General features: G+C 41.3%; 1 protein-coding gene across 2 annotated transcripts in view; it reads right to left on the bottom strand.

Annotated features, from left to right (window-relative positions):
• ttc7a (tetratricopeptide repeat domain 7A) overlaps positions 1-24,612 on the bottom strand; it is a 71,270-nt gene that overhangs the window by 37,035 nt on the left and 9,623 nt on the right. For both annotated transcript variants that reach the window (XM_049600381.1, XM_049600382.1), the window contains exons 3-12: positions 19,746-19,909; positions 19,449-19,617; positions 10,295-10,425; positions 9,388-9,512; positions 8,039-8,117; positions 7,541-7,710; positions 4,898-4,961; positions 4,548-4,685; positions 1,456-1,539; positions 376-480 (exon numbers count right to left, since the gene is read on the bottom strand). In XM_049600381.1, coding sequence (XP_049456338.1) covers positions 376-480; positions 1,456-1,539; positions 4,548-4,685; positions 4,898-4,961; positions 7,541-7,710; positions 8,039-8,117; positions 9,388-9,512; positions 10,295-10,425; positions 19,449-19,617; positions 19,746-19,909 — 1,229 coding nt within the window. The remainder of the gene's footprint in view (positions 1-375; positions 481-1,455; positions 1,540-4,547; positions 4,686-4,897; positions 4,962-7,540; positions 7,711-8,038; positions 8,118-9,387; positions 9,513-10,294; positions 10,426-19,448; positions 19,618-19,745; positions 19,910-24,612) is intronic.

Genomic DNA, 24,612 nt, shown 5'->3' with positions numbered 1-24,612 from the left:
CCTGAACCCTCAGAATTATTATCTAGGGAGCCCTTCAAACATCTGCTAATCTGTATCCACTGTATCTACTATCTAAACAGAGGAGTAGACAGGAGCAGCAAAAGCCATCACATAGCTGAACAGACAGGGGAAACAGCTCCACCTACAGAAAACTCATCCACAGAAAATTCAAAGGTATCACTGCAACAAGTATCTCTGGGAAAGGTAGAGCAAAATATCACAGAAAGAGCCCTGTTAGCAAAAAAAAAAACAAATTCTAATCTTAATGTCTATGGCTTGAGCTCACAGCTCAGACTTTGAACTGCATGTGCATGTATCTGACTCCCGCACATTGTTGTGTATACAAGGCTATGTGAAGGTTTTGTGTGTATTCACCCATTGCAGTTGACCAATGCAGACTTTCGCAGCCAATAGGGGCAATGAGGGATCCTCCGGTCTCATCCTGGCACACTCTTTAAATACAGACACAGCACCAACCCCCTGAAAAGAACACACACACACACACACACACACACACACACACACACAATGTCACTGACAAATTGTGATTCATGTGCACGCAGCAGCCAGTTATCATGCAGTCACAGATGACATAAATCGCTTTTAAACGAGTGTATCAAACACACATCAACTGTCCTTACACAGCCCTAATAGACCCATTTAGACACACAGTCACTTAATACATGTAGGTCAATCATTAATGGACCACGTACATGCGCACGCACACACTCACACACACACACACACACACACACACACATATACACACACACACCCGGCTGGCCCTAAATAGAAGCGGATCTGACGACACTGAGGCGGCCCCTTCTCCTTCTAGGGAGCAGCCTATTTCTAGAGCTCTCCATTGATCTGCAGTGTCACTTTATCCTGCAACCCAGATCAATTTTTCTGTCACACACACACACACACACACACACACATGGGTGCAAACACACACCTAGTGAGGAGGAGAGAGAGAAAGAGAGGGGATTGAAAGCTATTCCAGCTCCCTTTGATGACTCCCATTTGAAGAATGTACAGTTTTTTAACATCAAAAGAATATTTTCTTTATTTAGCAGCAAATGGATTCAATAGTATTTCCCCATCAATCAAAGCTGTTTTTATGCAGTAGCGTATGGGAGTTGCCATGAAGGACGATGCATTCTGTAGTAGATGGTTTGAGGTAGTTGAATCCCCTTTTAGTGCACTTTCTTTTGCAATTAATTTACTTGGCAACATTTGAATTGTTCACATCATATAAAACTTAACCCATCGTCCTCTCCAAGCAGACTGCACACTCATCTGTGAATTCTATTTGCTGCACGTCTGGACGTGAGAGTGAGGAAAGAGCGCAGCAGTGTACAGGACAGAGGTATGGCTGAAGACGGATGTCGCCTTCGGGTGTGGCGTGGTGTGTGTGAGGGGCTGTTGCTGGTATATAACAAGAAATGAGCTCACCTTCCCAGCCGCCATGAGTGACAGGCCCAGCTGGTGCCAGAGGTGGAACTCGTTAAATGAAAACTTCATGGCTCGTTCCAGACACTGCAGGGTGAAATACACACACACAAATATGTTTTAGTGATATAATTCATACAAGTGGGATGCGTAGGTACAAGTTCAGGCAGCGTCTGGCTGGGTAAACCCAAACTGAGCTGAAAAAAAGATGTGAAATGCATGAAAAATGTGTGCTCAAACTGTCCTAAGCCATTAGTATACCAATCTTCAAGTCAGGAAAGCCAGGGTTAGGAACATTAAATTTATTCCCTCATTTTCCTTCATTTACATAGTCACTAAACTGAATGGCCACTCTTCTTGAATACATTTTTCTAGCTTGAAATGACTGTCAGTCACCACTCACCACCCACTCAGTGCTGTTCCAGTACATAATGATGTGATTGATGTGTGTGTGGACGAGCAGAGGATGGCGTGGAGCGGCGCTCAGTCAGATGTTGTCAGTCATGCAGAAGTGAGCTAAATCAGGAAAAAGGTCTGCTTAATATCCTGATTAAATAATGTGCACTTATTAGAAAAGCTGCTGACCATTTAACATGCAGACAAATACATCCTGCTGTATAGAGCTCAATGTAGCTAATTGTACTACTGTGAATACTGTAGGTATTTCTTTAACGATACAATGAATGAATCAAGCTGAGTCAATTAAACATACACAAACACTTAAAAAGTCTGCTATTATGAAACTGCAATTGTCACTGCGGCTACTAGATATAGTAAATGAAATGGAGCTGTCCCTGGTTAACCCTGCTAAATCACACATAACACATACCAGTTTAACCCCTGATTAGGGGATTAATATGCAGAGCTGAAACTAGCTCAGACAAATCAGGATGCAGGAAACAGCAAACTGCAAATTGCCTGTAAGTTTGAATGTGAGCCTGAATGGTTGTCTTTCTCTTTGTATCAGCCCTGTGATAGTCTGGCAATCTGTACTGAGCTCCAGCCCCCCTCATGATCCTGAATAGGAAAAGTGGATGGATGGATGCCTCTACTCCACTAAGGTACAGGATTTTTTTTACTCTACATTAAGGGTACTTGACAGCTATACTACCATTATACTTCTTACCAATTTTTTGCAATTTTAAGGTATTTTCATGGTTGAACTACCCACAGGTAAAACGCTAGCAAGTAGCATTGCTAACAGGACCAGAAGTCTATCTCACAGTGCTTCTTTGAACTATGCTTGCATGCTCAAAATGACAGTTTTACAGTTTACAACGCAACATTCTTGTGAGGCCAAACGTCGCAATTATCTGCTGTATTAATTTACTTCATTCATTATATATAAAGACGTGATTGACTTTTAGAAGTAACAGGTTGTAACCCTTAACCTAAACCCTTAACCAACTCTATTTTAACCCAACTACTTCTTAGTTAGCTAAATACTAACTTAGCATTTTCTTCAGGGCTTCCGCTTACGGACCAAGGGGCAAAGAAGGCTGATCACATCGGTATGGTGGGCGAGTCATGTAGCTGATGGGTGGGTCACTTAACGGCTTCAGCCACAGCTATATCTACTCAGGTGAGTTTGTAGTTTGTTAGCATGCTAACATTTGCCAAATTAGCACTAAACACAAAATACAGCAGAGAATGAGGGGATGCCTTTTTGCATGTATGTTTTCATGAACAAAAGCATTCAATATATTTACCATGATGATGGCGCAAGAGCAACATCTTTGGCATCTCCAAAATTATGACAATTCACTTTGTGGAAAATATGAATGTGTGTGCCAAATGTCATGGCAATCCATCCTATAATTGCCAAAATATTGAACTTGATGGCAGAATTCCAACCTCAAGGTGGTTGTCTTTTTTGTGGTAGGTAGTAAGTGTTCAGGTGTTTTTCTTCATGTAGCCTATGTAGTTTTTTTTGACAGCCTTGCACCTACATGTTTCCGAACAATTACTCTCCTTTAATCCACCCCACAGACCAAACTGGTGGAGTTAAAAGAGAGTTAAAAATGTCCTGAGTCCTGACCCTTAACCAGTTACTGCCACATGAATGCAACCGAAATTTCAAATGAATAATTTAGCATATACAATAATCCATGACACTAAAAGAAGTAACAGAGTTTACTCTTATTAAATACATTTTGAGTGCAGGGCTTTTACTCATAATGGAATATTTTTCCACTGTGGTTTTACTGCTTTTCTTTAATTGCAGGATTTGAATACATCCATTATTGCCATTAGCTAACTTTATTCTGCAAAAAATTCAAATCATTGAATTTTTTACCATACAGCATTTTCGTTTAATTATATTCCTACAAGGACGTACAGTAAGATGTATGCATCCAACCATATAATAATACTTATACACATACATGTGTATCCTCCAACTTAAATTTGATATTAAAATCAGAACCGACTGCAGACATCTCATAGATTGATTAATGCTTTGGTAAGTCTGTAATCAATCAATGTGAATTTTATTCATCAGAGATGGATGACACTGACCGGCTGACATCTAATTCTTAATACATGGCCCATACTGGCCTCATATATCAGCAAACTGATCCACTGGTCTGAGTGGAACTACATCGGTGTATATGAGTGTGTGTGTGGTCTTCCTTATAGGATGACTGATGCTATCTATGAATCAGTCAGACAGGTAGACAAACCTAATTTTAGACAGCCCCTCAACCTCCGCCTCCCCAGCTTCTTACATCTGGGTAGAGGTCACATTAGGGGGATAACAGAGTTTGTCAGACAAAAAAAAAAGTTAGAGAAAGCATGGAGGAGGAATTTGAAGTGAGATACTGAAAGAAAAATTGGAGAAAGAAGTAGAAAAAGACACATAATCCCCTTGCTCAAAGTGATAAGGACATTCATTAAAAAGTTTGGCAAAGGCAAAGCTCTCACTAACACATCTCTCACACTTTTGCTCTCCTCCCCTCAGACCTCCAGCATGGAGTGTGTGTGTGTCTGTTTATGTGTGTGTGTGTGTGTGTGTGTGTGTGTGTGTGTGTGTCTGTTTATGTGTGTGTGTGTGTGTGTGTGTGTGCGTGCGTGCGTGCGCGCATGTGTCACTGCACCTCGGAAAGCATGCCATACTGCCCCCTCCTGGCCATGCCGATGGTGAGCAGGTCATAGACAGAGGTGGCATCCTGCAGGCTGGCCTGACGAGCTTCGGCCTGGTCTGGCAGACGACTGATCACCGCCTCTCCGCTGGCCTGGATGGACAGAGATGTTGAGTGAGGAAGAGGAGGAGGAAGGAGGAAGATGAGGAAAACTAAGGAAGGGAAAGGTGGTGATGCTAATAGTCTCAGCAGAAAGGTCCTCTGTTAAAGGGAGCGTCTATTCCTTGTATGTGTTTTGAAAACAAAGAGGTTCAAACTGTGGAGTAAGTACTAGAGATGGCAGTGTGTGTATGTGTGTGTCTCACCATGGACTCTGTGATGAGCAGCAGCAACACAGCCTCCTCCACCACGTCCTGAGGACAGAAGCAACTGCCAGGACACAGGAAACAGGAAATAGTACCAATAACAGGAAGTCTATCCCTCTCCCTCTCTCTCACACACACACACACACATACACGGCTTGTCCAGAGGTAGATTGTCAGATTGCTGGGAGTGTCCAGTTTCTGTCTCACTTGTGGCACTGTAACACAATCCGGACCACCCTGGGTGTATCACTACACAGCTCTATCTCAGATGTCTCACACACACACACACACACACACACACACACACATACACACTGGCTCCTTCATTTCTTCCATCTCTACCTCTCCTATCCCTCTCATTCATCACTTTCTTTGCCTCTCCTCCCTCTCCGCTCGGCTCCGTGTCCTATTAAAGTACACATTTACCAGACACCGCCGTGGCCTTTTCAAAAGAGGTAACTGGTGACAAAAGCCATGAACAATACTCAAGTACAGCTTTTCCTCAGAGGTGAAGTCTCCTGTTCCCCTTCTCCTTCTAATCTCAGACATGGATTTAGATCTTCACTTATGATAGTGTGGGCAGGATTAGTCATGTGGTGGTGACTAAGTATGGCTTGCAGGGCCTGAGCAACGAACGCAGGATCCCTCCAAAGAGGGAAAAGCAGAAAGGAGGCAACAAAACGCTGACACAATTTAGTATGCTGATGCAGATAACCAGTCTGTCATGTCAGGACATTCACATCCCTTGTGAATATTATGTCCCTTTATGTATGTCATGTCATGTCATGTCATGTCATGTCATATGCTGTGCAATGTCATGTCTTGATATGTTATGTTATGTTATGTTATGTTATATAATGCTATGGTTTGTTCTGCTTTTTGTGATATGTCATAGTATGATTTCTACTTTCAACATGTGAGAAGACCAAGCGGCAAAAAAAAAAAAGAAGAAGAAGAAGCCAACGTGGAAGTGCCAAAAACTGCAGTACCTTTCAATGGCCACTTGAGGCTGGCTCCATAAATCTCAGTAGGCCTCCATGTTATAATGCTCAACTTCACAACAGGAACAAACATGTTTACAGCCTGGTACAAAAAATGGTTTTGGTCTACAGCTAATTTAATCTAAATTTACATTTAATCAAGGGTTTAAGTTGCATGTGACCAAGGGTGCAGCTGCCTTGAGTGGCACGCTGTCTGTGAGGCTTCACCAAAGTCTGTGAGTCAGATTCACCTCACCCTCCTCCACAGCTCCACCTTCTCATCAAAATATGGCCACTTCTGGCTCCAAAAAAAAAAAACAAGATGGTGATGGCCGAAATACTGACCTCAAGGTTTCAAAACAGGAGTCCACAAACCAGTGGGTGATGTCTGGGCAGCTACGTCCATTATTTTATACAGTTGGAAAAGATTCAGAGGCTGCTGTGTCATTTCACATCTGACAGGCTGTAGCAGCAAAGTAGAAAGGGTTCAGCTAGTCCAAAACTGTAAAAGGTTTTAAACACAGCTGTGTGCTGTGTTCCTTGACCCCGCACAGGTGATTACAGGATAATTAAGGTAATTGGTTTTAGCTTCAGATTTCTGTTTTCCCAGTCCAGCCGAACACATCACGAACTGCTGAGGAAAGAATTTAAGGAAATCACTGGCACATTGGTCAGTGCATGTTTTATCATTCTTAGTCTAGTTACACTTACAGTATCACATTTTTTTATCAGTCTGATGTTTATTTTCTTATTTCTGTATTTAAACAGGGTGAGTTGACTGAGCATACATGCTCTTTTATATGCTTGTTTATTACAGTGCACAGGCTGTTTTAAACCTTAAACCACTCTTTATATTTTTTTTTTTACAGTATCTGTATTTTGTCTGTATGTAATCGGGGCTATTGAGGGGGCAATAACCCCCCCTGAAAACTACACCTATAATGATGGCAGTTAATCAGTTAGGAGACTACATAATCAGGTGTGTGTCAGACCACGATTGAAAAATCCAATTCATTGCCCTATGAATTTTCACAGGTAGGTTGTAGGTAGGTGTTAAGCTGTGTAGTAGTTGTTGTTTTCTTCTTGTTGATACAAGTACAGTTCTACATCACAGTGATAAGAGGAGGAGAGGTGTGTGAGATAATTTGGGTGTGCTGGGATTCCTCACCCTGGATGACCCAATGTAAACTGCTAGCCTACGAGCACTCTCGGGAAAGTCTGTTACCTGGCTGTCCATGTGAACAGGCGTACTTTTACTTTGTAGAGACGTGACTCAGATTCAAGCCTCCCCGATGATGACTCATTTAGTACAAAAAACACTTGACAAAGAGGATTGGCGCCAACTGCCAAGTGCTACAGTTATTAGCAGGAAAGTATTTTGGACAAAACTGATAGCACAATGGCTGAAAGTGCAACTTCAACAAAGGAAACTGACACCTAGAGAGAACTGCTGTGGGCACAATAGTGAGCTGACACAAAGGAATAACAAAACGTAATCCCGGGAGGCATCACCCTCCTTAATTTTAGACTTGGGTAAAGCCACTGCACTCAGGAGACTGACAGTTGGATGAGAAACAAGACGAAACATGAGCAAAAACAACAACAACAACAACAACAACAACAGCAAAAAACAGGCAGTGACATAGAAATGAAACAAACAAACCAGTCAGTGCCGTAACGTTGTGGAGGTTTAACAGTGGGGTAGATGGCGTCTTTGGAGGCAGCAGCTCCCTCTCTGTGGAGCCAGGCTGAGGGTGGGGGGCCCAACGGGGGCCAGTAGCTGTCCTCACTCATGGAGCTCAGCAGCACCTCTGCTAGCTTCCTTGCTGCAGACTAGAAGGAAACAACTGTATATTACTGTACTACTGTAAATTCTGTGTAGATGAGGATATAGATGAGAGTACTTATTAAGATGTAGTAGTTCTGTGCTCAAAGCAGTGTACAGTATTTTTTTTCCATCATTATTGTGTAGATTTTTTTAAAATATGAATCATTAAATTGCCGGCCGGGTTAACTTGTATAAAGTGTAGGCATACTGATGTACACTTGCCCTGATACACTATAGAATGACGAATGTTTAGCAGCTAGAAATGCAAACAGTAACTGTGTGTGTTTGTGTGTGTGTGTGTGTGTGTGTGTGTGTGTGTGTATGACAGCTCACCTTCCTGAAGCTCTGAGACCCTCGTGACTCCACCACCCTGAGCACCCTACGCAGTTGGTGAGCACCCTGCGCAAGATGACTAACACACACACACACACACACACACACACACACACACACAGTAGGCGTATATCTGTATGATATATAGGTTGTGAAGGTGTAACATTGAAAAAATAAATATGCAGAAGAACAAGCTAACAAACATGTTGTATGGTAGATAGAAGAACAGATAATAAACTGTTAATATCAGACTGCTTACAGAGGCACGTACAGAGGCCATAAACAACACCACTGATGTTCTGACTACAATTTTGCCCAACCTATTTACGTCATTGATGGTAAAAGATTTGACCTTAATAATAGTTTAATGGAGAGTCCTGGATATTTTAGAATCTATTTAGGTATTTATAATTTGTTATGCTGTAATCTATATGAATGTATATTTACATCCTTGTTATTTTCAAAATAAATTTCTATGTCATTATTACTATTATCACAATAATCATCGTTAATTATTATCATATCTCTTTAATTTTTAGGCTTTACCCAGGTGTCACTTGATAAGTTCTTGATCTCAGTATTTATAGTATATATATATTTAAGAAAAACTGATCGCTACAACCCTGACATAATGTCATAAGTTACTGCAAAGCTGTTGTATTAGACAGCATTAGTCAAGCTTGGGTGTCCCTAATAAACTGGAATCTGAGTGACAGTCCAACACTACTATGCTTCTGCGAGTCCAAGAGCAACACTGACACCTGCTGGTCACAAATCAAAATGCATCTGTGCTGCACTGAGGTCAGGGGGTGCTTAAAAGCTTTTCTTTAATTTCTTCTCCTGCTCACTTTGTAAAACAGATGAAAAAGCTCAAGGTTCCCTCCATTACAGTTCAGGTTGAGTAAGCAAAGACTGCAGCCATTAATCACAGTGCATAAGCAGTGATGTAATGTAAACACAGGGAGATAAATTAGGACTTCCAGCCAACTACAGACTATGTAACAGAAATCAATTTGAAGGCAGTTGGTATTTTATTATGACTGAATGTGCATCCTTGGCATTGAAGCTCATAGGTGATTTGTTTTTAAAAGTACTTCTTCTACTTTAAACAGGGGAGGCATATAGCAGAAAAGGCACACACTGTGTATGTCTATGTGTTGAGTGTGTGCAGGACAGTGGTGGTGAAAGGCAATACCAATATCACACCATTTCTAATATATCATAATTATAATTAAAGAGGTTATATTCAAATGTATTGTTTTGTGCAAATTGTGATTCAATTTACTGTAATTAAAGACAATAACAATGCTGACAGCAAGAAGTGTTTGACATAGGTTTGGTGGACTCACCCTCTCTGCAGCAGACAAAGGTAAGCACTCTGTAAGGAAGCCTGTATGAAGTAGCCCAGTTCGATCTCCACAGGTGGAGGAAACAGACCGGCTTTGGCTGTCTTGGTGCTGGGTGTTGTTACCACCTTAAAATACAAACACAACAAAGTTCATGCTCACTATTTCTAAAACCTTTAGTACTGTTAAAGGGTCAGTTCACCCCAAAATCAAAAATACATTTTTTTTTCTATTTTTCCTCTCACCTGTAGTGCTATTTAGCAGTCTAGAATTTGCTTGAACAGTCCCTTTAAATGCTTTGGGTTTTGTCTTTTGACTGTTGCTCCACAATATTGTCAGTAGAGAAGCACAGCAAATGAGTTTCAGAGTGAATGAACATAGATAAAATCAGAATGGCCCTAATTATTATTTTATCAGATCGTTATTATTATTATTGATGCAGTCACATGTAAGCAATAATTTAATTTTGAAATTGGTTTGGTGGAACTAATTATAACTACCCTATATTTGTCTGATCAGTTTAATCTATGACAATGCATCATATTTCATAAATGTTTTCCATAAATGTTTTGTATGTCAAATTTTAATCTGAAAAGAAACTAGTAACTATAGCTGTGAAATATATTAAGTGGGGTCATAATATCACATCGTATAAAATGGAAATGGAAATACAAGTCAAGTACAAGTATCTTAAATGTACTTAGTTACTTTACACCACTGACAGATACAGAACCACAAACTAGTACTTAATATTTGTTTTGGAAAATGTTAAAGAACTAAACAGTGCTGGAGACCAGTAAATAGAAACAAAAAAACTACATTAACAAAGGGTAAACTGTGAACTCAGACCCATAAACAAGAAGGGAACTGATGAACACTACATGCAAACGCTACATGTATGAAACTCCACCTTATCAAGCTCCTGCAGGTAGGACAGAGAAGCATCACAGGCCTTTAGGTAACAGGACAGACTCTCCTCCTCCCTCTCTGACAGACGGACACGAGACACTGCAGAGACGGTCTGGTGGTCCAGAGACAGACCTGAAACACAAGCAGAGACCATGAAACCACCACCTGCTACCATCCGCCAACAAAAAGCTGCTACTAATAGAGAGGATGACACTGGACAGAGAAGTATTCTTACTTGAGATAAAGTCGCCATACTACAGTGTAAAAATACAGCATTTAAAATCTTACATTAGATGAAAGTACAAATTTATTAGCATTTGAACTTCGAGTATATTTTGATGCTATTACTTTTGTCTTAAAGAACTTTAAGTTTTAAAGTAAAAAAAAAGTGTGGTCAGAATCATATAGGCTATATTATATTACTAGCCCATACCCATTGAGTGCACAGTTGCCCATGTACAGTTTCACATGGTGTGTGTTTGGGATACAGGTCATAGGAAATTGCAGAATAAATAGTCAACTGAACCCATTAAGAAGAGGAATGTATTCAGACAGAGTTTTTGTGAATTTTATAGTACGATTGCTTTATTGAAAGTACAGTAGTACCATTGCCAATAGTCGGATAGTTAGTGGGCTAAAACTGTACATTAGTAGTTGAGGTAGCACGTTGAAAGGCAGATACTTAAAATGTTTATACAGTATGTTGTATTGACTTAAAGTGCGGCGCACTGGTAGAATGACACACTGCCAGATTCCATGATTATGTACAGCATACCATACCATGACTTAGTCATACCAAAAATTAGGGGAAAATAACAAAACATTTGGCCACAGGGGGAGCCACAGCAATCAGTCGCATTTTAGCCATTTTTAAGCATTTTTCTGTTGTTATAGCGCCACCCAGTTGCCAATTAGAGTTCAATTTCTCCAGTCACCTTGAGGCATCCTGTTCTACATATCTACCAAGTTTGGTAAAAATCGATATGGCGGTTAGGCCTAGATAAGAAATTAGCTCTTGAGCGCCCCCATTTTGTTTGATGGAGTCAATAATGGAGGGGTCCCCTCAGATTATGTGTGGTCATATGCCTACAAAGTTGCGTGGTGATTGGTGAAACCCTTGAGATGTTATACACCTTTATGCAGTGCTTAATTTGTAAAATTAGAAGTAGGTGAACATTTTGGGCCTCTGAGAGAGCAGTGCTCCCCCACTCCCAAAAGTGGGGGAACGCCGAGCCGCCTCACTGCGCAACTCCAAATGGAATGGTTGTGACATCTATTGTTGTCACGGTACCAAAACTGGGACCCACGGTATGATACCAGTGAAAGTATCACGGTTCTGAGTAGTATCACGATACCACAGCAAAAATGAGGCAGGTTTGCCTTTTGTCATTTATAAAAAGATAAATCACTTTTCTATAATACATCACTGATATTTCAATGGAATAAATTACTTACTGACTTATTCATACTTCAAAAACAGCATCAATAAGTGATTAACATAAGGGGGATTGAAATAAAATAAATAAATAAAATAAAAATCAACCAGCCACCCTCCTCCCCTGACAAGTAAAGAACAGTCCCTAAAGTGCGGTGAGGTTTGTGGACTGTTGTGTGCCGCCATGGCTCAGTTGTCAAGGTACTACTGGGCAGTCATGACACCAACGAAAGAGGAAATTAGGCTACTGGACCTGGAGTCGGACTCCTCTGTCGCCGATAAGCCGTTATCTTGCGTCGCGGAGCAGCCATAGGCTAGTCGCAAATGCCAGTAAAATGCTCACACATAGAGCTCTGTGGAAAACAAATCACTGCCGACAAGTAAAAAGAAATAAATAATAACTTTCACTGCTCAAAGATACTCACATGTCTGGAAAACAAACCACTACAGCAGCATATTGAGTGCCAGGTGGCCGGCACGCGCTTGTCAATAACGGCACGCGCCGTTATTGGACGGCGCATGGACACTCACCCTCTTGCGATTGGACTTTGAACTTATCCCACAGTAGTGGTACGTGAGGCACCGTAGTACTACGGTACTCCACCCTGCAACACTAGTGACATCAGCCAATACTGTATGTAGTTTTTAGATGTGAAAAGTTCTAGACCCATGCAAATTAGTTCCAGAACGCACCAGGGCCTTTTCTGAAAAGATCCTGGTACGTGTTCCAGTACGTTCCGGCTCAAATTAAGCACTGCCTTTATGTGATGAGCCACGCCCTCCACAATATTCATTGCCTTATAGAAGCTCAGTTTTAGTAAGTTTTCCAACTTTTGCCAGGAGGGAACTTTAGATATTGGTCCCTAGATTATGTTCACCGAGTTTCATGCAGATCGGTCAAACTTCCTAGGAAGAGGTCGATTTTAAGTGTTTTTCAAAAAATTCAAAATGGCGGAAAATCTATATAACCGGAAGTTATGGGTTCTTGAGGCAAATTTGTTCCTCATGAGGAGAGGCATCTCTGTGCAAAGTTTCATGTCTCTATGACATATAGAGTATATATACATATATATATATGTATGTATGTATGTATGTATATATATATATATATATATATATATATATATATATGTGTGTGTGTGTGTGTGTGTGTGTGTGTGCGCGCATTCAAAGTTTGCAATTTCAATTGGTTGCTATAGCGCCCCCCTTTGGCCAATTGATGTAATATTGCTTCATTCGCATCCTCCCATGACCCTCTACCACTGTGCCAAATTTCACATGGACTGACCAAGTCAGTGAGGAGAAAGACGTGGAACAGACACACAGACAGACACAGTTTTCGTCATTATATAAAAGACTGAATTATAAATTTGATGAATTCATGTGTACATCACCTTAATGTTGCAGCTGGTAAAGGTGGAGCTCATTTTAATTAGTTTAAACACTGCAGGGTGGCTTAACCTATAATAATACATTACAACCTATTAGTTCATTTTGTAACAATAACCTACATTTACAAAGTAACAACAGTAAAAAGTACAATATTTGCCTCTGAGATGTCACCCCAATCATCAGAATGAATGTCAGCATTGTACATTTCTATGTTACTTTTGTTTGTTATTATACAGGCTTTTCTCATGCAGTGTTTGTACGTTTTCCTGAGAAAAATAGTGCCCCAAAATTCGTATATACAGTACAGGCCAAAAGTTTGGACACACCTTCTCATTCAATGCGTTTTCTTTATTTTCATGACTGTTTACATTGTAGATTCTCACTGAAGGCATCAAAACTATGAATGGACACATGTGGAGTTATGTACTTAACAAAAAAAGGTGAAATAACTGAAAACATGTTTTATATTCTAGTTTCTTCAAAATAGCCACCCTTTGCTCTGATTACTGCTTTGCACACTCTTGGCATTCTCTCGATGAGCTTCAAGAGGTAGTCACCTGAAATGATTTTCCAACAGTCTTGAAGGAGTTCCCAGAGGTGTTTAGCACTTGTTGGCCCCTTTGCCTTCACTCTGCGGTCCAGCTCACCCCAAACCATCTCGATTGGGTTCAGGTCCGGTGACTGTGGAGGCCATGTCATCTGCCGCAGCACTCCATCACTCTCCTTCTTGGTCAAATAGCCCTTACGCAGCCTGGAGGTGTGTCTGGGGTCATTGTCCTGTTGAAAAATAAATGATCGTCCAACTAAACGCAAACCGGATGGGATGGCATGTCGCTGCAGGATGCTGTGGTAGCCATGCTGGTTCAGTGTGCCTTCAATTTTGAATAAATCCCCAACAGTGTCACCAGCAAAACACCCCCACACCATCACACCTCCTCCTCCATGCTTCACAGTGGGAACCAGGCATGTGGAATCCATCCGTTCACCTTTTCTGCGTCTCTCACAAAGACACGGCGGTTGGAACCAAAGATCTCAAATTTGGACTCATCAGACCAAAGCACAGATTTCCACTGGTCTAATGTCCATTCCTTGTGTTTCTTGGCCCAAACAAATCTCTTCTGCTTGTTGCCTCTCCTTAGCAGTGGTTTCCTAGCAGCTATTTGACCATGAAGGCCTGATTCACGCAGTCTCCTCTTAACAGTTGTTCTAGAGATGGGTCTGCTGCTAGAACTCTGTGTGGCATTCATCTGCTCTCTGATCTGAGCTGCTGTTAACTTGCGATTTCTGAGGCTGGTGACTCGGATGAACTTATCCTCAGAAGCAGAGGTGACTCTTGGTCTTCCTTTCCTGGGTCGGTCCTCATGTGTGCCAGTTTCATTGTCGCGCTTGATGGTTTTTGCGATTCCACTTGGGGACACATTTAAAGTTTTTGCAATTTTCCAGACTGACTGACCTTCATTTCTTAAAGTAATGATGGCCACTCGTTTTTCTTGAGTTAGCTGATTGGTTCTTGCCATAATATGAATTTTAACAGTTGTCCAATAGGGCTGTCGGCTGTGTATTAACCTGACTTCTGCACAACACAACTGATGGTCCCAACCCCATTGATAAAGCAAGAAATTCCACTAATTAACCCTGATAAGGCACACCTGTGAAGTGGAAACCATTTCAGGTGACTACCTCTTGAAGCTTATCGAGAGAATGCCAAGAGTGTGCAAAGCAGTAATCAGAGCAAAGGGTGGCTATTTTGAAGAAACTAGAATATAAAACATGTTTTCAGTTATTTCACCTTTTTTTGTTAAGTACATAACTCCATGTGTTCATTCATAGTTTTGATGCCTTCAGTGAGAATCTACAATGTAAATAGTCATGAAAATAAAGAAAACGCATTGAATGAGAAGGTGTGTCCAAACTTTTGGCCTGTACTGTATATCCCACAACATATTTTGGAAGGAAGTTAAGAGGCAGGTTGGGTTGGTGGCTGGGTCACAAGTACAAGGTACAAGTACCCTAAAACTGGGTGGAAACACAGTGATGGGTCACTAAAATACACACACATTTGATGGCTATGAAGACACTTGAAACACAGCGATGACAAGCTAAAACACAACAGGTTTTTGTTGTTTGTTAAAGGCAACACGTCATCCACCATCCCCTTTGCCTCCTGATGACAAAGTCAGCTCATATACTATGTCACTTTGGAAAAGCTGATATGAAACATATAAAACACACCAATGTAAAGAATCCATGTTTTGCAGAAAAGCACAATGTCAACACTTTGTGTAGTTGTAGTGAAGTAGAAATAGAAAGTAGCATAAAATGGAGATACACAAGTAAAGTACAAGTACCCTCAAACTTTACATTATTTTAGTAAATGTACTTAATTACATTCCACCACTGCAGGACGGGTGGAGGCCAAATAAAATATATATTAATCTGGCACTATTTGGAGTCAGGAGGCAGTTTGTGCTGCGCAAATGGATGCACTGCTGATGCTTGAATACAGAGGAAGAAGTGAGCAGGGCACTCCTGGTCCAGATGCCGGTTCTGATGCCTGTTATCGGACTTATTGGTACAAATAAACAGAGCTTACAGGAACATTTCTAGACTGCAGCAGCCTCAGGCCAGATGCCAGGTCTAATCAAATAAGCAGACAGCTGCTGATAGACAAGACATCTTCATCCAAATATTCACATCTGATTTCATTCCCAAAACAATATGCACACAAAACATTATGGGAAGGAGCCACACAACCCCCAAAGGACCTGATCTGTTATGTCATGTAGCATGTAAGAGTCCAATGTAAATATCATTTAAAAACAATCAAAGGAAATCAAAATCTTACAGTTACTGTAATAAAATTCTCCTCAGTTCCATGAACATGAGGTCATGTCCGATAATCAGGAAACAGGGAATTTAATAACATGATGATGATGATGATGATGATGATGGGTGTAACATGATTATCCAGAGCTCAAAGCACTACAGACACTGTAATGCTGTGTGGATGTGACCTTTGACCTCGAATAATGCTGCTGCTCATCGTCTCAGAATAGACAAAATGCTTGATCGTATCTGACTGGAAAAAAGCACCTTTTTGAAGTGACCCCAACATACTCTGCTAAAGCAAAACTACATTTTTGGACTTCAGACAGCTTGTGAGCATGTGTGACTGTGAGTAACAGTAAATGCTTCCTCGACATATGACTCACAATCATCAGGTTTTTAAAACAGCATCTGTACAGAAATCTGCCAGTTGCTCTAAATCTGTTCCCACAAGAGCTTTATGTCATCCCTTCACTCTGAGTCCATCCCATTTTAGATGTTATTATTTAGGTGTTGTTACTCAAAGTTTCTTCAGGAGAGGCAGCTGGAGACAAAACACAAAGGTTGTCTTCATGGACCACATTTTCACATCACCAGTGTCATCCACAAGCTGAGGTTAAGACTCAAACAAAAACACTTTCTGGGGGTCACTGACAGAAGTATGTGTCCAATCAAGCTGATGTTTTCCAGCCATGTTACATTCATTTCCACAGATTGAATTTCATCAGTCTTCCCACCTCCTCCCTTCCACTTCCACTTCTAAACCCCATAAAAGGTCATTGTGATTTTAGGGCTGTGATAACTCCTAGCAAAGGGATTAGGAATGGAATCATCAAGGAAATGTATGCAGGGAGCTGCTCAGTCTTGCCTGCAGTGTTTTTCAGGGAAACATGCCAGTCCTCGGTGCTGCCTTGGCATACTGAAGGCTCGGGCTGACAGGTAGGAGATCTGCTGTAAATGTAAACTGTGCAGCTCTGTAATGGATGTCCAAACAGGCTGAAATCCCAGAGACAGGTAACAGAAGGCTCCGGTTTATCTTTACATTCAGTTTTACCCACCAAAATGCTATGTATAATCTTCAAGCCTATAAAAACGTGTTGAACACATTAACATCCTCATAAAGCATTACCAAACACAATGTTTGAACATGTTGAGAACTGCATTGTATTGCTGGTGTTGTTTATGCGAGCACTTCCAAAAATTCAAACTCAATACCTCATGAAACCTACTGCTTCATGTCATTGCAACTTTGCCCCCTATCTGTCCCTTGCATTAGTGTGTGGGTTTTATTGTACTGTGACTTTGTGATTACCTTTTGAATGAGTTTTGAAAGGTATACTGTGCAGGATTTTCCTAAACAACATATATAAACTTAAAAAGCTCTGCCCTCTGCCTATATCTTCCTCTCATTTAGCAGTGTTTGGGACGTTTATGAACGAATACACACTGCCGATAACAACATAAAGGTGAGGTAAGGCTTCAAAGAGGAAGCTACAAAAATCACAAACACAGCAACAACAACAAAAAAAAACATACAAATATAGTAAGGTGAAATGCCAAGAGGACAAAGATTGCTCCTGAATTTGGGGTTGGCTTTCATTTTCAGTTTTGCTAGTGAGCAGTGAACAAGAGGATGGAAATGATGAGTGACTCAGAGTAGGCCTGTTTTCTGTTGGACATGAAGGGTGCCTGACTTTGGTGAATCTGAACTAACCACTTTAAACACCAAAGTCACTTCATGAAACAAACCATGCGATCAGCACCACAGCAGTAGACCAGCAGCTCCTGTGTTCAGTGATGTTAAATTACTTTTTTTTAATGGCTTTCAAGAGAGCAATATAACAGCTTCAATGCCCTGTCAGAAATCGCTGTCTGACAGTTAGTTTAAGTGGGGAAAATGCTCTCAATATAGCATAAACTTAAACTGTTATTGAATTATTTTTTTTTTAGGTGGGACTTTTTTCAGGTGGCTAAAATACATATTGCTACCGACCTCTGGACATTGCTTAGCTTCCAGGTCAGACTCCAGCCTGCTTCTCCAAACTGGGGACGGGCCGACTGCCATCTTTTGTATGTCATACACTGACTATGGATAGGTACCTCATACAATCCTATTTCAAAAGATCAGGGGCCGTATTAAAAAAGCTACCTTATGGTAAGAGTTGCTCCTTGTGATGAAATTCTAAGAGAATTCTAAAAATTGTGACATTTTCTCAGAATTTCTTCTTAAAATAAGACTAGGTCCTTGTAAAGATGAAAGTTATTTACAAAAGGTAAAGATTCTCAGTCATCCAGGTCATGGTTAGATGGACCAATCTAACCCTAACGACACACAAGATGGTCAGGTGGGTCAACGACTCACATGTGACCTCAACAACTCTGTACGGGTTCACAACATCAAAGAGTTTGAAGCTCGTGACTCCGCACCAGTCCTTAAGAACTGAAGAAGCTTCTTGGATGAGAGGCAAAACGTCAAGCAATGTCAGGTAACTCAAGCAAGTCCAGTTGCCTAAGATAGAGCACTTATGGTTATTCACATAGCATCTTAGACCTTAAAAAGGCTCCTAAAGTGAAAACTGTTGGGAGTAGGGAGGAGGACTTTTGAGAGGCTTAAGAAGTTTCTTAAGCAGAGGAGAAAATAGCAGAAACACAAAGAGGTAGAGAAAAAAGAAAGAGAAAAAATCTCCAAACACTAAACGAAATGCTGCGCTAATATTTGTGGTCGATCTCGTTAGGGATACGCACACATTTCTCGCCCAGGGCATAAATGCTATAACTTCAGAAATAAATTGATCACAACACTAAGATATCTGAAAAACTGGAAAAGTGCAACAGTGCAGCAGTGATGACTTCTGTCTGCCTCAACTTTCCATCAGCAGTGATCACACTAACAATGACAGCACTTTCACAGTCAGCAGTTCATTTCATTTCCACTGGATGTCCCCACACCTTACAGGCTGTGTCTCTGACAACCAATCATATCCGTTAAAGAACGCATCATACCTAGCAAAAGGGGTAACCACACCCCCTCACTTTCTGTCCCTTCTTTGCTCAGAGTTGTTCTGAGAACTTTCCTAAATCACTCCTGAGTTAGGATGCCTTACTAAAAATGTTCAGGCTAAGTTAGGAGCTCTCTGAGAGTGTACTGAGAGAATGTTCGTGAATACAGCCCCAGAACTATCCCTTTAAGTAGTGTAGGTTGAACTGAACTAGGAAGTCTGTATATAAACTGTGATGGACATTTACAACTGACAGTTTGAGTAATATTTTTACCTTTAGCTTTCTTTTTTTCCAAACAAATTTGGCTAACCTGGAGGTTGTTCACAATCTGAGTTATGATCCGGCGTCTTGTGTTTTTATTCACCCATATGACTTTTTGTGACCATTTTTGCAGGTCTCAGCATTACTTAAGGAGCACAGAGAGCATTTACACTCACTGTGATAATGGAAAAAATGAAAATACAAACCAAGCTATAAGAAACTAAAATTTCCCTATAGGTACCTTTGATGACAAAAGCTTCAGCCAGCAGGCGGAGGTGGTAGGTCGGCTGCTCATCCCGTGTCAGCTCCTCCAGTCCCACCCTGGCACACATTCCCTGGGCGTCCCGGTAGCGACCCTGCACATAGTGCACTTTGGCCATCAGCAGCAGAGCCTCGTTCAAATACCTGGGCTGGAGGACAAGAGGAAATCAATGGTTTGGCGAAAAATGACACAAAGGAAAACATTTATATAAAAGCTTCCTGTGAGAGAGGAATCTGCAACTACAGGGTGACCTGAAGGAACCTAGATCAGACTGACTGTGAGACGGCCTCGGCTGAGGATGGCATTGAGGTGGCCTTTCGCCCGGGACAGCCTGGGCTGGGTCTTGTCCATCAAAGGTGTGGAGCTTCGTAACAGGTCCATGTTTTCTTGCAAGCACTCCTCCAGCAGCGCCTCAGCCAGCAGCAGCATCCCATAGTCATCTAGGGGGTGGGATTGAAAAAGTCAGAAGTAAACTGAGTTTGTTAGGAGTAGGTCTGAGCTCAGGGTCACAGGTCATATTTTTGTGTAGCCAAAGCAAACCTCACTCGGTCCATTTAAAACAACATTTCCCACCAGCTCAGGGAGAGGAGTTCAAATATGCCACAGTCCTGACGTCTATTTAAAAGCAACAGTTTCCATTTCCCTCATGCTTTTCTTAAATAGCTTTATCATTGTAATCATATGATAAGCACTCCACGTCCACCTACTGTACACTGAAGATATTACTTATAGTCAGTTCTGACTGGCCTTCAAAGTCCAGTAGTAAACCTCAGTTTCTGTGTACACACTCACTCGATTAAAGCCTTCCTGTTTAGCTTTTGCATTTTATGTGTGTGTGTGTTCTGTCGCAAACTCTGTGAGCAGTGTTTATGTCCTCCTGATATGCTTGACATATTTGCCACTTAGTTTTATTTGCACAGCCAAGGCTAAACCTATCAGAGAGGGGAAGGTGAAGGATAAACAGCAGGACGTGCCTCAGCCCATAACTACAGTAAGAGTTATTTAATGATTTCACACAAGTTGGAGCCTAGACTTTGGAAAGAGTCGATGTTGCAATACGTACCCAGGAGGTAACAGTATAGTTGGCCAGTTTGTTTCAATGCAAGAAGATAAAGTGGTCAAAGAAAAACAGCTTTCTCAAACATTCATTTATCTGTGAATCTCTGCAATCATTCTGTGATTCATTTGTGTACCTATGCAGAGAAAAGCAGTAATGATAATTGTGCAACAGCTTTCTGACTGAGAAAAGTTTATGTGGCTACAATCACTTTTTTATATTATCAGTGGATCATGTTGCTATTTGTAAAATGGGTCACTTGAACTTGAACGCCAAAATAATTATAGCATGTTTCAGGTATTTGGTTTTGCAGCCCATATTTTATTTGTTTTGGTTCAGTCCAACATCTCATCAACCTTGGCAAGTCTTTTTGCGAAAAAAGCTCTAAAACCCACTTTACAGTCCTGCCAAGCATCAAACAGCTCACAATTTTAGCAACTAGCTAGGTAAAATAGTGGAGCATTTAGCAGCTAAAGAGCTGGGTATTTCCCAGGAGTTGGTGGAGACCAAACAGAGCTAAAAGGAGAGTAAATATTTGACTTACATTCAAATGGACAGGAGAAATGACTCCAAATGAAAGCTCAAAATGAATACTGAAAATCTGCTGGTTTTGTAAATACGCACATGTATTAGCTGCATCAACTTGATAGATGATAGATAATATTTCAGTGCTGAGCTTTTCAGCTGCCCCCCTGTGGCCAAAATTTGTTATTGCTGGTTTATAGTCTGCTGCAGGTGGAGAAATAGATGCAGGGCTGTGGCCAGGGTTTTAAAAATGCCTAGGCAGGAGGCAACCATACACAAACCTATGCTCAAACTATTTTGACCTGATACCACAAGTTATTTATTAAAATAATTCTTTAAATACTGTTTCCGTAGATTTTATTTCCCACTAATTAAGGTTTTGGAAGGCAAGGCAAGGCAAGGCAAGTTTATTTGTAGAGCACAATTCGTACACAAAGTAATTCAAAGTGCTTTACAGAACAAGAAAATGCATTAAAATCACAATACAAAATAAAAACATAAATAATCATTATAAAATGAACTTTAAAAGAGAAGAGTGCAGATAAGATCCTTTCAGTCATGTGCACAGTGAAATAGAGCTGTTTTGAGGCTAGATTTGAACATTGTCAGAATAGAGGCCTGTCTCACATCTTCAGAAAGACTGTTCCAGATTTTAGCTGCATAAAACTGGAATCCTGATTCCCCATGTTTAGTCCTGACTCTGGGCACCAGCAGGAGGCCGGTCCCTGAGGTCCTCAGAGTCCGAGATGGTTCATATGGCACTAACATGTCAGAGATGTACGTACTTTGGTGCTAGGCCGTGGAGAGACTTGTACACAAGCAGAGCTGCTTTAAAGTCTATTCTCTGAGCCACAGGAAGCCAGTGTAGAGACCTGAGCACAGGACTAATGTGGTCTTCTGACCAGAACCAGGAAGTACAACTTCCTGGTTCTGGTCAGGAGCAGCAGCATTCTGGATGTACTGGATTGTATATGATATTCAAAGCATTAAAGGGCCAGTGTGTAAAATGGGTTGAAAACAGTGACATCAGTGGTCAAATTCTAGATTGCAGGGCTCACTCGCTCACCCCTCCTGTCGGGTTAATGACGGTGGCCTCGTAGGGACAAAAAGCCTTGCGCAGACACGAGTTTTTCAGGAGTAGGTCTATCTAGGGACGAGGTGAATATTTATTTAGAAATCTAAACCATGTTATGATATTGTAATGAATGCCTCACGAGCAGGAGACCAGAGTAGCGTTCGGGAAAAAGGCCAGTTTATTTGAGCACTCCAAAAACACTACAGGGGGTAAAAGACTCCGTCCCAAACTCTGACTCTTCTAGTGTAACACACACACTCCATACACACATACTCACTTACAGTACCTAGCGGGGCAGCCCTCCCCTCTCTGCTCCACCAATCTCCAGCCCACACACTGACTGACAGCGTAGCCTGTAAACAAAACTCAACTGTTTATTTAGCCTAGCAATATCTCCGGACTACAGAAGCTGCAATGGACGACTTTGAACGCGATTTTGAAGAGTTTCTTGTAGCGGACCCAGAGCCATACCTGTTTGAGCATACAGATGAGGAACTCCATGTGTTTGATGCTGAGCGGGCGAGAAGAGAGGCTGAATGCACAGAATGGGATTCGGTGCTACTGCTAGCATCGGAAAAGCGCCGCAGAGAGTGCATCACAAGGAGTGAAGTTGCGTCTTCTTTTCCTCGCAGATGACGGTTCGGGTTCATTCTCTCCTGTTGCGTGGTAAGTGTGGTCCATTCGCAAACTTTATAACTAAAAAACTTTTCACTACTCTCCATAGATGAACTACTAACACTCTCTGCTGTTTCCTCCTCCTTCTTCCATCCTTCCGCTGTCTTCGTTGGTTTATTTATACACGCGAAACACGTTCTCTGGCTGGCTGGATTGTCCGCTCGGGCTGCCGTACATACATGTCAGATTCAGATTTGACAATAAACCATGCCAAATATTACACACTGGCCCTTTAATATAGGAGCAATGCTATGTAGATATAGTGGAGTAATGGCGTCCTGATCAAAGAATAAAGTCACGCGCCTCTGTGTGTGTTGAGCCTCTCTTTAGTTTGTTGTGGTGAGCCAGTCAGGCTGCACAAGCCCTCACTTCATGTTACTTCATGTGTGTATCTAGTTCATCACTGCTGCTGCTTTGCTCCACGCTCATACAGCGGTTACCGCTTATATCAGGATGGCGTTGTCGCAGAAGCATAGCACCCACCCTCTGGTTGCCCCCTGTTCAACACCATGCCCCCAGGAAGTGCACCAGGCTTTGAAGCCCATTTTCATAATGGCCAAACAGTGGAATTACAACTTCTGGGTCCGTCACATGATGCCACTGGGCCCGAAAAGACTTTTTCCCGTAGACTTACATTGGGCAGGGGACATCTGTAAATCAGTGGATACATTTTTTTGAGCATCACAACCCCCATGAAATGACTCGTTTCACTATTAGGATTTAATCCATTCAGTCCCATAACATTTGGAAAGTCTAGAAAAGCCGCAAGATTAAATCATTTTATCCCAATTCAAGTTAGCCATCTTAGCTGGCAGAAGTCTCTAGTGCGCCTGCTGTATGGCCCTAATGATGCAGAGGCAGCGTAGTTCATCCGGGGAATTTCCTACAGCAGAAACAGAGCTTTTGGCTTCATGTGACACTGAGCAACTTTCATAGGAATGAACAGGGTCCCACCTCCAATGATGTATCCAGGTCTCTTAATACATCCATGGTCAACACTGTTAACCCTGTCAGCACTGTTGTTATTGTTTAGTGCTGTTTAAGGAGTTAGCACCATTAGCTGCTAGCCACCAGCTCAGCTACCTCCATGTTGAGAACTATGACAACTCATACGCACCGAATTTTGCATAGAGCCTTTTTAAGGTTAAAAATATTGTGGGGAAACACTGAACTGAATGAAGGAGACTGCAGCAAACATAAAAAAAAACTCTGTTGGAGCTTTAAAATTCTCAAGAAATGTGTGCAAATGTGTTATGAGAAAGGAAATGCATTCATGATGTTTACTAGAACATCAAAACACACACAATACATTTTTTAAAAGAGACACTGATTCAAACTTACATTTTTTGTTTACAAGAAAACTCTACAGATTATCCTTAAATGCACTGAGTCTATAAATACAACTGGCCTATGAAATAGCCATTTTAACTGTAGAACGAAATTCCCCACGGATTACTAAACCCCCACATTCCCAGAACAAGAGACCTGGCACTCATGACCTCAGCATCCTAAATAGTAGCTACAACTGAAATGTGTATTTGCCAAAACAACATTTGATTTATCCTCGTGAGATTGTTTACCAGAGGTGGACAAGAACCCTTTCTCTTTGACTGACATCAAATTACTTTTAATTATCTAAAGTAAAATAATTCACCCATCATGAGACCTAAGAATGCAGAGTGCTGTTAACTGTTTTACAGTGGGGTGGATTTCACTAAGTTTGATTCCTTATTACTTTACCTACCATGAAGTTCCTCTATCTCCAATCTAAAACCACTGCTCCTGTCGTGGTGCACCGTGCCCTCCATGCA

This window comes from Epinephelus fuscoguttatus, linkage group LG16 (genome assembly GCF_011397635.1).
Source record: "Epinephelus fuscoguttatus linkage group LG16, E.fuscoguttatus.final_Chr_v1".
NCBI lineage: Eukaryota > Metazoa > Chordata > Actinopteri > Perciformes > Serranidae > Epinephelus > Epinephelus fuscoguttatus.
Note: the sequence above shows the minus strand (reverse complement) of the source record. Positions and strands in the feature narration are given on the sequence as shown.